The following is a 13,666-nucleotide window of genomic DNA, read 5'->3' as shown; positions in this document are numbered from 1 at the left end:
GGTAAACAATCAGAACCTGTATAGACTGCTTACTGTGGATTATAAAGCAACACCCAGGATCTCAATGGGAATGTGTGTCGGTGACAGCCCCTTTGTTGGGTCAAGAGGCGCCCAAAGGCCAGGGCAGCAAAGAAGCCAACGTACCCTAAGGGTAATTGGTCTAAATACAGTTAAGTTTAGCAGCTCTGGTCATCTATCGAACATCAGCATGAATAAATGAAGACACTGATGTATTGTTCACAAAACAGTGGAACAAAATTGGTATTTATGGTCTCAGCAAAGGCAGTAAAGAAGCTAAATGAAACTTATATCTTCGCAAAATGATATGACATAAAAAGTGAGATTTGTGGATTGTTTCACATATGAAATGTTGCAAAGAAAACAAACTTCAAATCAAAATAAATCAAAAACTGAAGATAGGGCAAGCTGTGGAACATGTTCAGTACAAACTTAAGGAAGTAAAATATGGACAGTCCTACCAACGTAGTGCAGACAGCAAGGGCAATAAAACCATTTCGTACGAATAAGAAACAAATACCTGTTGAGAACGCCTATAACGGGATCCCATTTATTTTATTACCGAATCAAAATAAATTACCCACACCGGCAAGAGAGGGCAATATTTCTTCCCGATTTGAATGAAAAGATAAATCGCCCTCTCCTTTCCCTTTAATCACCCGTTTTTTTGCGAGCGCGTAAATTAATGAATAACCGATCTGTGAAACTGTTAATATGGAAATGATGATTACGCGGGTTTTGATTAAATCGACCGCAACCCCGTATAATCATAACTAACTGCATTAAAAATCGGAAAAAACAACAATGCGGGAGTACGAATGTAATTAGATCGGAGTTACGTTTTAATTGGGCGGTTTATCTGGTGGCTTTCACCCCAGTTCAAAAAAAAATTTTGGGTTTATTTACCAGTTAAAGCTCGCAACATGCGGGGCATATTTGAATCAACATTTAAGGTGAGAGTACCTTTTACTACTATTATTATAAAAGTAGTAAGTTTTACTTCAAATAATGAATAAAATAAATTCTAATGCAGTTGTTATAAATAAATATTGTTAGAAAAAGTGTAGTCGTCAGAATGGTTGTCAGTCATTAAAGGTACTAAGAAAAGGAAATTTTTGATGTCAGAAAACATGAAGGCTTTGGTATATACAGGGTTGGGCAAATGTATCGGAACACCTGTGTACAATCATTGATTAAAAAATACATTTTACAAAAGTTTTTGTAGTATTCTTATTCTTTTGAATGATGTACTTCTATTTCCAATATCTACCTTATTTTTTGAGAAACGGCGTTATCGGCAGTTTTATTTAATGGACCGCCCTGTTTATTTTAACATTTTTAGAAAGACAGATTTTCACCGATTACAGTGATATAGGGTTTCGTGGGTCTGCGATTTATTGTTGTTTAAATGTTGAATAAAACAGTAAAATAAAGAGTCGACTGTTTATATTTTTTGTCACAATTACCTGAAAAAGCAATCGGGTTTGCTATCGTTTTTGTAAATTTTGTTTAAAAGAAATGAATAGCGACAGATAGTTATTACTTATTAAGATTGCTGTTCAAACAAGTTATGAGTGAACTAAGTGAGCGTGAAAGTATTTTCTTGTTGATGATGGTTGCTTTTGGAGACAGGAAGAGACCTCTGCAAGATTATTTTTAATGCAACTTTCCCCGAAAGAATTTCCCATATTTATAAATCAACAACTAATTGTTAAGGGAAGTGTTAAAAATCTTACAAAAACCGGTGTAAATCAGCTACAAATGAAGATAAGTCACTAGATGCTCTTCTCAATCTACAAGAAGAACAAAAAACTTCAGTTCCTCAAGTAGCCTTATATCACAATATTAGCGAAAAATAAATTTAAACCGTATAAAGTACATTTAGTACAAAAATTAAATGAAGATAACCCTCAAGAAGGATGCATTTTTGTGAGGAAATGAAGAACAACATTGACAATAATGGAAACTTGTCAATAATATACTTTTCTCCGATGAATCAACACACTGCTTGAACAGTTTTGTAAATCGACATAACTGTCGTTACTGGAATGATCAAAATCCGTATTGGATAGAACAAAATCACACTCAATATCTTCAGAAATTAAATGTATGGATGGGCATAATCAGAGGACCATTCTTGGAGAAAATTTGAACACTTCGTTATTCACAACTTTTGCGCGAGCAAATTGTTCCAACATTAATTCCTTTATTTCCAAACCCAGTAAATCCTGAACTACTCTCAAATGGCATTTGGTACCAACAAGATGGAGCTCCGCCTCATTAAGGAGTTGACCTGCGTCGGTACATAAAGTATTTGCACAGAGATGTATAGGGCGAAGAGGTATTTTGAATGGCCACTGCGATCGCCAAATTTAAGTCCGTTAGACTATTTCCTTTGGGGTCATATAAAGTCTGTTGTTTACAAGACCAAACCTCAGTCGTTAGAAGAGTTAGAAGGTCTAATTATGATGGCCGTTCGAGAAATATCACAGCATACCATTCAAAAGAGCCTTCGTTAATGGATTAGGATATTGTCAGGCTGTCGAAGGTCATCAGTTTAAACATTTATTATGAATCTTTTTTTAATATTCAAGTGCTCCATATTTTGCAATAAGAAATTTCATTTTCATTAAAAAAAATTTTACTCTATTTTATTGTTTTATCCATTTAAAAAACAATAAATCGCAGACCCACCAAACCCTATATCACTATAACTGGTGAAAATCTGTCTTTCTAAAAATGTTAAAATAAACAGGGCGGTCCATTAAATAAAACTGCCGATAACGCCGTATCTCAAAAAATAAAGTAGATATTGGAAATTAAAGTACATCATTCAAAAGAATAAGAATACTACAAAAACTTTTGTAAAATGTATTTTTTAATCAATGATTGTACATAGGTGTTCCATTTAAAAGTAGTTATTAGGAATTGAAGTACGTTATTGAAAAGAATAAAAATACTACGAACACTTTTTTTAATGGTACTTTGTAATCTAACTTATGGTACACATTTGCCCAACGCTGTATATTCTTATAGTGTACTGTAATATAAAGAGTACAGTTATAAGAAGGCAACGGTTGTGTCACTTTTTGTTTGATTGAAATTATTTTTTCAAATTTTATAATCAAACAACATTTAAGCTTCTAAGTAGTGTTCTCTGGGTCATAAAAATGACCCAAATTATATTCCAAACGTAAACAGACACCTTTTATTTATTTTATTTTAATTTCTGCCACACTCCGGAACAAAGCACACATAAATAAAAGACAGGAAATATATTCCTCGAGCTAACCTAAATGATGCCAGTTTGATTTCCCGGCTCCCAGACTTCGTTCTCGGTGTTTTTTCTGGTTCTTTATTTTATCACGGCTATAAAAAATATTTACCGAGCAAAGGGGCTGTTATTGTTCTATTGAAATCTTTTCGTTTGTGGAAAGGAGGCCTGTGGGTAACTGTTTTCGTTTGCCATTATCTCGTGTCAGTATTCGAACGGTTTTTGTCGTGATTGGGTTCTTTTTTTCGCGCGAACACTTAGGTAATTAGCTTTTTCGCTCGAAACTTGTTAATAAATAAGGTGCAAAATAAGACCACCTCGTATAATTAACGCTGAAGAAACGTAAGTAAGTCGCCGCTTTTCGCCGGATCGATTAAATTAAAATCACGTCTAGGTGGCACGGAATAAATTCACCAAATAAAAAAATTTAATGCCCTGGCGCAATTTACATAATTCCACAGTTAAGATAATGTCTATGGAGTCATTACGATCAATTTGGGTCTAACGTTTAAGTCCAGAAATAGAAGCTCGAACAACAGATATCTATCACATATTGGTGAAATTGGATACTATGCGACTAGGGTACACTTCATAAAATTATCAAATAAAAGGTAACGCGTACTGATAAGCGATATAATGTAAATTTCAGTCCAATATCAATATTTTAAAAAAATATTGATATTGTTGTCTTAGTAACAGGGTTTTATACAAAGTAACAATATGGCAGCAAGTCGAGTTTAATCCAGGTACTGGTCACTTGATACATATCTAAAAAGTCCTTAAAAACAGTTTTTATAGTTCTTCCGACCTTGTCCTTTGGTAACCTTACCAATAAATTAAGACCCTAGCTAAGCTTTTTTATTCATTCACTGAAGCTTATCCACGATAAGCCGTTTCAGAGCACGGATGTGACCTATGGAATAATAATATTCATCCCCTTCCTCGAATAAATAATGAAGGATAGGAATTGTCACGATTACAGATTCTTCCGCATGTAAATATTTTTATCGCCAATCGTCAATAGAACCTTGCATTACCATAGCGATTTCCGGAAGTAATCAAACACTTTATTTTACTGTAAAATTCATAGTTACTTATTGTATAAGTGTTTTAAGGAGGTATATCGGGTTTACTCAAATGCACAGATGTTCTTGAAATTTATATAGTGTATTAGCCAGTGCTCCTTCTGTGCGTCATATTTTTTTTTTTTTTTTTGAATCTAGATTTTGAGATATTGTTGTTGAAAGTTGTTCATTTTAACATAGGTTTATATCGCGAAGATGGACGGTGCGGCTCTTTTTTTGTCCATAACTGAGAAAAAAATGTAGAAATTGTGAAACAAAACTTTTCCATAGATAGTACACAGTATTATCTTATTTTTGATGTAAAACTAATGTAAGTTTTGAACATAGTACAGCTGTATTAATTAAAAACAGAGACCAATAATTGCATTTCGGTCTTACTTGAAGATTAATGTGGCAACGTCGCGATCAGCTGACAGCAAGGAGGGAATACATTTGAAAGACTTGATAAAAACGAAATTGATTTCAAACATATACATTTTTCCTAAATTCCATGTATATTGTTATCAGCAATAAATTATCTACAACAGATGATTTTTTTGTAATGTTTTTAAAAAACTAGATTAATTTAAAAAGACTAGGAAGCTGTGATATATTTACTGGAATAAAAAATACAGTTGATAAATTATTTTAATATATTTAATGGTTTATAGAAACATCGTAATCATTACCCAGCAATATTTAGAGTTACATAAAGTTTTCTTTACTTGATTAATATAATTAGTAATACTTAAGATACAAGCATTTGTACGGAATAACAAAGGAACATAAATATATCTCAGCAAACTTTATATCTAAAAAATTAGTTATAGTTGCAAAACTTTTGTAACATTACCAAAATAGAGATTAAAAACACGAACAGTGAATAATAATGTAATTTATATCACAGAAACTTTAAAATTGCATCCAACATTTTCTTCGACTTGGACGAGAAATGGGCGCGAGTGACATTTCATTTCTTTAAAACTAAATTAACATAATTCTCGTTGTTTTACCAGTTCACGTGATTTACGAATTTTTTAATATAGGATACAAATCTTCGCGAGGATAATACGATATATTTGCTATATATAATAATTACATCGTACATAGTTTACACACAATACATTTTTGAACGCGTGCGCATTTTTACCAGAATTTGACGCGCAATATCTCCGATGTCCGAGGTCTGTAGGTTCACAGTGTATACAACTGCTAGTCAATTATTAGCGCTGTTGCCACATCTAGTCTTTATGCGCTCATTAAATAGAATTGAAAACTACTTAAATATGATATTTTTATGTTGTTAATTAGTCAATATGTATGCTATGTGCATATGAGTAGATTTCTTTGCTATATAGATAATGTTTATCGCAAATAATTTTAATAGAATTTAATTTTTTCAAATTAGCAACGGGTTTCATTCCCATAAGAAAAGCATAGGACCTCCCTGCGCTCCTCACTTCCCTCGGACCCCTATATACCTCCTTAAGTTGCATTTATACAAAGCAAAAAAAGCTGGTTGTGTGTAGCGGTTTGTATCAACGCGCCAAATCCCCCACCTCTCCGCCATATTTAAGCACCGAAGTGTCGAGCTCTAATATTTCATGTACCATAAACTACACAAGTTATGAGTAATATTCCAGGACTATTTTTTCTACGACTTTAAAAAGGCCCTCTTAACCTTTTACTTTTTTTCCGGTTGAGTGCAATCCTGAACCCAATTTAATTAGTCCCATTAATTAAAGATGTATTCTACCAACACCAGCTCTTGGCGCTGACAAAACTTTTGCGCTCTATTCAAAAATTTTCTTTGCCCCGATAGTACGCAAGATGAGAACATATTTATGCAAGTATAATACGCTTTCGTTCCGCGTTATACGAACCAAGTGCTCAATAGTTCGTACTTGGCTCAGTGCGGAAAATTAGAGTTTAATTCACAGACAAAACTAGTCTCTATTAATTTAAAAGCTCAAGTTGACTCGACAGCGCTCCGAGAAAACCCGACCTTAAAATAAAACGATATAATGGATAATGGGTCGGTTTACAGACCCTGCCTTCTTGTTTATTTTACATGTTTATACCGGTTTATTACCGTGCAATGGCAATTCCGCGACTTAACAGGGAATGGAAACTCGGATATACGGGGTATCTGACTTTTCTCGCAGAAAAAATTGAGTTTTTTTTAATATCGATAATAACACCCAAACTTTGTTATTGGTTTTTGTTGTAGTAGCTTCGAATCTTCCTATGGTGATCCACAGGGAACAACAATAGGACCCTTATTGTTTCAGATGTATGTTTCTAACAATACTTCGTATTACTAGTACCATATTACGTCTATTTAAATACTTGACTTTGATTGGTACATCAATATAGCAATATTTATCTTTCTTCCAGGTCCAAACACGAAGACAACTATAGCAATCCTAAACTGCCTGCTGGCCAGACAGCTGTGCTTCGAGGATGCCTCCTGTTCCGCCATCTTAGAAATCATACCCAGAGTCTGCGGTCCTGAAGTCGGTAAGTCGATTTTGATGAAATATTTTGTCGACTTGTTAAAATATGTTCTGACAAATAAACTCACTAAAATAGTTTGAATTATATGCGGAATAACGTGTTTGCAATGAATTTGATTTCTGTTTTGGACATATAAAGTACCTTCATTAGCGATGTGACGGCGGTTGGGTGTTTTACCACAGTTAAACCTAATTTGGAATAATTCCGTAGCGTCTGACAATAACCAACGCTCGGATGACATTTTTACGCGGTAGAAAATGCAGAGTTTCCGCTTGAAATTTTGATCATTACCACTGCTATCCTCTCAGTGTAAATGAATGTAATACAAAGTGGAAAAATGAATTGGGGCGTTTTTTATTCAACTGCGTATCTCAATTAATAACAGTGCTATTGACATGAATCCAAATACAATTTTTTTTAACATTTTTAATGATATCATGGTGTAGCTATTAGTGAGGTCAGTTTTTTAGGTGTAACAATACTAATCTAATTGATTTCAAATCAAATAATCTATCAATCACAATATCGATTTTGGTTGTATATATGCCGTATGTGGACGCTTATCAATGTTGCCAGATGTTACCTATCGTTTTAGATCAACTTTATGGAACTAACGGAGTGACAGAGAAAATAATTTTGTAAAAAGTTTGCTTTTGTTTGACTTTGCGACATACTATTTTAATGTCAGTATATTTTTTGTCAGTTGCGAACGAATTGCATTGAAATTACTGTGTCGTAAATCTCTGTGTCAATGATCTCTGACATTGACGTGATATAGTAGAAATATACTAAGATCACTATAGTAGGTTAAAATAGGTTATTAAAAATAAATGCTATATATCTTAATTCAATACTAATTTAATTACTAAATCAGTGCTAGACATCTTAAACAAATCAAAAGCAACATATAACAGCAATAAAATTAAACCGCAAATGATACGCACGAATTGAAAATACGTTGTGAAGTATCGTTCCCAATGAAAGCATGTCTTAAATAAATAAATAAATAAATAAATAAACAAATAAATAACCTTTATAATAAAGTATGGGAATAGTCAATTTAATGATAAAAGAAAAAAGAGAAAGACATAAATTCTTATACTAAAAGAATTCAGCAATGCTATACATGGTGATTCACAAATGTTGACCAAATATGAAACCTTGTATTCTTTGGTGAATTTTAAGGGGAATCTTTTCTATATAGTTTTTATCTAGGACGCTTCGTTAAAAAGATACAGGGTGTTAAACTTCAGAAAATATTTTTAATTTTTTTAAATAATTTAAAAACTAGTAAGTGAAATAATTTGAAATGGGGTATTGAATATTTATGTAAACATTGTCCAAAATCTGAGGGCTTTTTCTAAAATTTGCATTCTCCAGTGGCAGAGCTATAAGGTATCGGTGGTATATTTTTCTAAATAAAATAGCACGCCACTATTTTACGGTAACAAGTATGATATGTTCGGATTCGTCTTTCAATTTTCTACTCTCTTGTTTTTCGAAAAAAGTCTGATTTTCGTATAAATTTAAAAAACCAACTGAAAACACTTCTACCTAATAGTCCAGTTACTCAGGGTTTTTACCTCCGAATTCTTTATAACTGAACCGATTGACGTGAAATTTTGAATGAATGTGGGGAATGCCTCAAGGAACAAAACTTATATAGTGCCGAAGTGTGCTTTTGCCCTGGGGATGGTTCCCACCCCTTCTTGGGGTGGAAATTTTTATGCCCAAAATAAACACAGGAATCGATAGAGAAGTCAATTTTAAGTAACAAATGTTATATAAAGTTTTTTGGATAATCCAATACTTTCCGAGTAATTCGTCATTGAAAATGTTGATTTTTTACTGAAAAAGTGCTTGTTTTCGAACAGTTTTTTGCAAATAACTCTGAAACCATTGGATTTAACGAAAAAGCTGCAATGAACAATAAGAAAGGTAATAAACAAAATAATCTAATGGTACTATTTTGTTTTTCTCTAATTGCAATATAAACCGAGTTATGGATTTTTAAACATTATTATATGTTAGCTAAAAACTAAATTGGAACCAGTTTAAATAACGCCAAAACCATAAATATTAGGAAAAAATCTGTTTGAACCTTTTTTAAAGTACTTTGAAAAACCTTTAAAATGAGCTTTTTAAAAGTCTTTAGAATCAAAATTAACGGAAATATGATCGAAATAACATGATAGTCTCATTTTTTTTTAAGAAAAAATTAATAAACAAATCAGTGCCTTTGGCGACAAAATCAAAATTAAATGCAATCCATTTACAGATTTCTTCATTTATGTTCTAAGAATATGTTCTGGGTCTTTGGCTCACTTACAAAGCGTGATTTCGAAAAAAAAACTTAATTTTTGAAAATATTAATTTTTCAAACTTTTGAAAAGTTAGACACTGTATAACTAAAAAAAAAGATCATCAAAATCAGACTAACTGTCCACGGGGGGGCACTTATAGTGGTGCACTAATTTTGATGTGAAGTTTATAATGACCATCACATCGCAAGTATTATTCAACAGAACCCAAGCAGTAGACGCCATTGAATATTGAATGGGATTTATATTTTATTAAAAACAAAAGATTTCTACCCAGCAATGCAGTCGGACATTCTCCCCTAATGCTAATTGCACTTGCCATTAAGATCCATTATTAATGTCGAATTGCAGCTGAAAATAGACCTGGAGGGTGAATATCTATGAAAAGGAAATCAATGACAGGGATATGCTTAGATCTTGTCTGTCGTCGAAATACGAGATATAATTTTTTAAATGAAATATAACGTCACCTTTTACAGAGTGGAAAAATACCTGTTACGTATCTTACTAAGAAATATTGTCAGTTGTCCTAAGTTGATTTTCTTCTTCTAGTCAGTATTTGTTTATTTTTTAGCCAGACCTCAACAAAAAAACGTTTTACATAACGACGCGATGCCTCTACGGCATTTTGCTGACATTCACCGTAGATTAACTGCATTTGTACCACTTCTCCGTTTCTAATTGACATTAAAATTAATCCTGGATTAGTTGTGTGTACAGATGATGGAAAAATTTGACATGGCAATTAAAAACTACTAAATTAAAAACTACTAAAAATTTCTATTTACATAAGTATTGAATATTAAAATTGAATTAAACCTAAAAGTAGGACCAGTACGATAGAATATATCTCGTCATGTAGTTAAGTAGGAATTCGTGATTCAACAGTAAATAGATTTTATTATAGTTTAATTATCAAATGCAATGAGAAAGTAATAGAGGCATCAGTACTTAACTATAACATTCCTGAGCCCCATCGAAAATTTGTACGTAGCAGAACTCTCAATATATGATACTGTTAATTTGTTCCTTACTATTTATACTCCGGAATAGATGGCGCTTTGAACAATCGAAAGTGTGTTTGTTTGAATATTAGAAATTCCTTGATGTTAGTCATAGTAATTAGAGTAAAATTAACTTTACGGAGAAATATAATTTAAATTAAATTGAAAAGGGAAAGGAAGAAGTTTTGTAATAACTATCACTAACAAATTTAATTTATATCATCTACCAAAGTTTATCTAATCTTTAACAGAACAATTCTAAATTTTGTTTTCAAACTATATTAACAAAACAATAAAATCTCATAAAATGTCGAAGCTATTTTTATTAATGGTGGCAAATCATCAACTTCTTCACGTTTTAGTAATTCCACTATCTATATATTGCACAATAACATGTCTGTCTCTGATCTGAAACTTCGCATCGATCAATTTATTCCATACGTACCTAGCGACACCCTAAAGCCTGCCCTGTCGGTCTTACCAGCTTTAAATTATATTATTTTTTAATATACCTACATATTTCGGTTATTAAAAAACTTTATTAAGTTTTTTTGCAGGTTTAGTTATTTTTACATCTATAAACGCGAATTAAAGTTAAACCTGCACTTTCTACGGCCCTGTATGATAAAAATACATCGAACATCCATTACCCGCCTCTGGAAATGCAGAATTTCGTCCGGTCTAAGCTCATAAATACCGAGTACCAAATTTTAAGTTCCTGAAGTCGTAGCGAGTAATCCTAACAAACGCCTTATTGTTAGTCTCAGAATCCTTCACTGACAACAGCTGGACTGTTTACTAATTCATTAGGTCTGATTGTTATGTATTACCGAGTCTGTTTGGGCGTTAACGCGGATAACTATATGTTACGAGGAGCTAATCTATAAGTAATCAATCTACGTATTCCGACGCAACAGTGTTAATTAAAACTAAATATGCATATCTACGGGATCTTGCCTATAATTATGTCTAATGAATTATTTCCAGAATATTATTATACGTATTAATCTTTCATCCTGTTCGTTTTACACTGATGAGGTCTGATAACACCGAAATTAAAAATTGAGTATTGTATATTATAGTTTATTAAAACCGAACAGTATTATTGCAGTACCCATAGATCCCCTATTTTTTGAGTACGCCTATACTTCCCGAATATTTTTTTAGAAATAGCGGCGTTTTATTCTTTTTTTTTTCACACTATTTTTTTTATTTGGGGCCTCGTTTACGAGATATTGTAACTTTTTGGATACGCGATTTCGATTTATTCGACGTTAGACTTTATTTTTTCGGGCTATATGAAAGATTTGGGTCATTATTTATTTCAATTTACTGAATAAAATAGAAATAATTTGAGTTAAATCAAACATATCTAAAAAAGTTGCAATGTCTCGTACCAGATCGCCCCAAATCAAGATATGTGGTTTCAGCCTAAAGTAAACTTTGCCTAGTACAATTCGTTTCTTTGACTATTGTTTAGTTAGTATTGGTACCATATAAAAGAAATTTTAACGCCCTGTATATTGTTGACACCCTGAATTTTGAAAATGGGTCTTCGAAATGAAAAGTGGCATAAGAAAACACCCATTATTTTAGTCCAAAGAATATGTGGTTAACCTACTAATTTGTAACACCCTGTATATTTGCCCCGTTACCGGGTGTAAGGCGAGGATAAACGACGACTGGGATATCTGAACTTATTTAATCATATGTATTACAATAACTGACCAAGAAATTGGCGCAGTCGCAAATTAGGTTAGAAAATATGTAACTTACGTAGGTATGCGATTGAAAAAAATATATTATTAGTTGTAGTATGTCAAAAATATGTAATTTTTCGTGAAATATGTAACGAGTACGGACCCTGACATCTACATAGCTGGAAATATCAGGTTCGACGTCTGCAGAACACAGCACAAACGAGTTGTTCACAAATTGGATCAAACTAAGAAAAACATAAACGATNCAAACATATCTAAAAAAAGTTGCAATATCTCGTACCAGATCGCCCCAAATCAAGATATGTGGTTTCAGCCTAAAGTAAACTTTGCCTCGTACAATTCGTTTCTTTGACTATTGTTTAGTTAGTATTGGTACCATATAAAAGAAATTTTAACGCCCTGTATATTGTTGACACCCTGAATTTTGAAAATGGGTCTTCGAAATGAAAAGTGGCATAAGAAAACACCCATTATTTTAGTCCAAAGAATATGTGGTTAACCTACTAATTTGTAACACCCTGTATATTTGCCCCGTTACCGGGTGTAAGGCGAGGATAAACGACGACTGGGATATCTGAACTTATTTAATCATATGTATTACAATAACTGACCAAGAAATTGGCGCAGTCGCAAATTAGGTTAGAAAATATGTAACTTACGTAGGTATGCGATTGAAAAAAATATATTATTAGTTGTAGTATGTCAAAAATATGTAATTTTTCGTGAAATATGTAACGAGTACGGACCCTGACATCTACATAGCTGGAAATATCAGGTTCGACGTCTGCAGAACACAGCACAAACGAGTTGTTCACAAATTGGATCAAACTAAGAAAAACATACCCACTACATGCGTTTGCTTGTTACAAGATTGCCTGCCAATTTCTGTAGACGTCAACTATTATTCTAAGCTACCTAGACTGAGGATCCAGACTCCTATAACATTTAACTAGTACAGAGAATCTGACAATATTAATTACACAAGTGTAAATTACACCAGAGACGAAAATTTATAATCTTTAATACGCAGTTGCATGAAATATATTGTAAATCACAAAATATTTATCAATTAACCAAAATAGGAGCTTTCATAAATGATTGCAAACCACTTGACCCGTAATTTTATTTAAACAGTAATTTTATTTCTTTCGCATTAAAATTAATTAATTAAGACTACGTTAAAGCACAACATTCTTATTAACCGTTTGGTGATTGGCATAATTTTTCAAGATATTTTATTCAACCAATCGGTATTCGTGTTATCTCAAACGTAGACTCGACAGTTTGTCATTGTTTATTGTAAACGAGTAATAAATATTTAGGGTTTTTTAGTTGGCAGTTCAGCGATCACGTGGCTTGTATTGATTAGAAATCGGAAATGTTAAGGCGGCTGCACTGCGGTACAGGGTTGGCTGTGGGCACAGGTGCATATCCAAAATAGTTAAATTGTTAATAGACGCACGCTCTTATTACTAACACATTTTAATAATCCCACTATCCGCGTCATTGTACGATCTGAAGCTTCGCATCGATCAATTTATTCGATAGGTATCTAGTACGTATTACACTCAATTTTTACTGAGGTTCGTTTTACTTTACAATTATAACGTATCGCCATCCACTTACCAATATTAGGTCATGAATTTAATGAATTACGTAAAGTATTAATTTTTTAAGAACACTGGCAAATTTGTTTGATGTTCGGCGTTTCGTCCGCAAAGAAATATGACTTTAAAAAAATAGCAGT

At 32.7% G+C, this 13,666-nt stretch overlaps 1 protein-coding gene across 1 annotated transcript in view; it reads left to right on the top strand.

Moving 5' to 3' along the window:
• Positions 1-2,261: 2,261 nt before the first annotated feature.
• Positions 2,262-13,666, top strand: part of LOC108909714 — a 136,153-nt gene continuing 124,748 nt past the window's right edge. Inside the window, 2 exon segments of the mRNA XM_023454929.1 lie at positions 2,262-2,319; positions 6,754-6,876. Coding sequence (XP_023310697.1) covers positions 2,262-2,319; positions 6,754-6,876 — 181 coding nt within the window.

Source organism: Anoplophora glabripennis, unplaced genomic scaffold (genome assembly GCF_000390285.2).
Source record: "Anoplophora glabripennis isolate ALB-LARVAE unplaced genomic scaffold, Agla_2.0 scaffold395, whole genome shotgun sequence".
Classification (NCBI taxonomy): domain Eukaryota; kingdom Metazoa; phylum Arthropoda; class Insecta; order Coleoptera; family Cerambycidae; genus Anoplophora; species Anoplophora glabripennis.
Note: the sequence above shows the minus strand (reverse complement) of the source record. Positions and strands in the feature narration are given on the sequence as shown.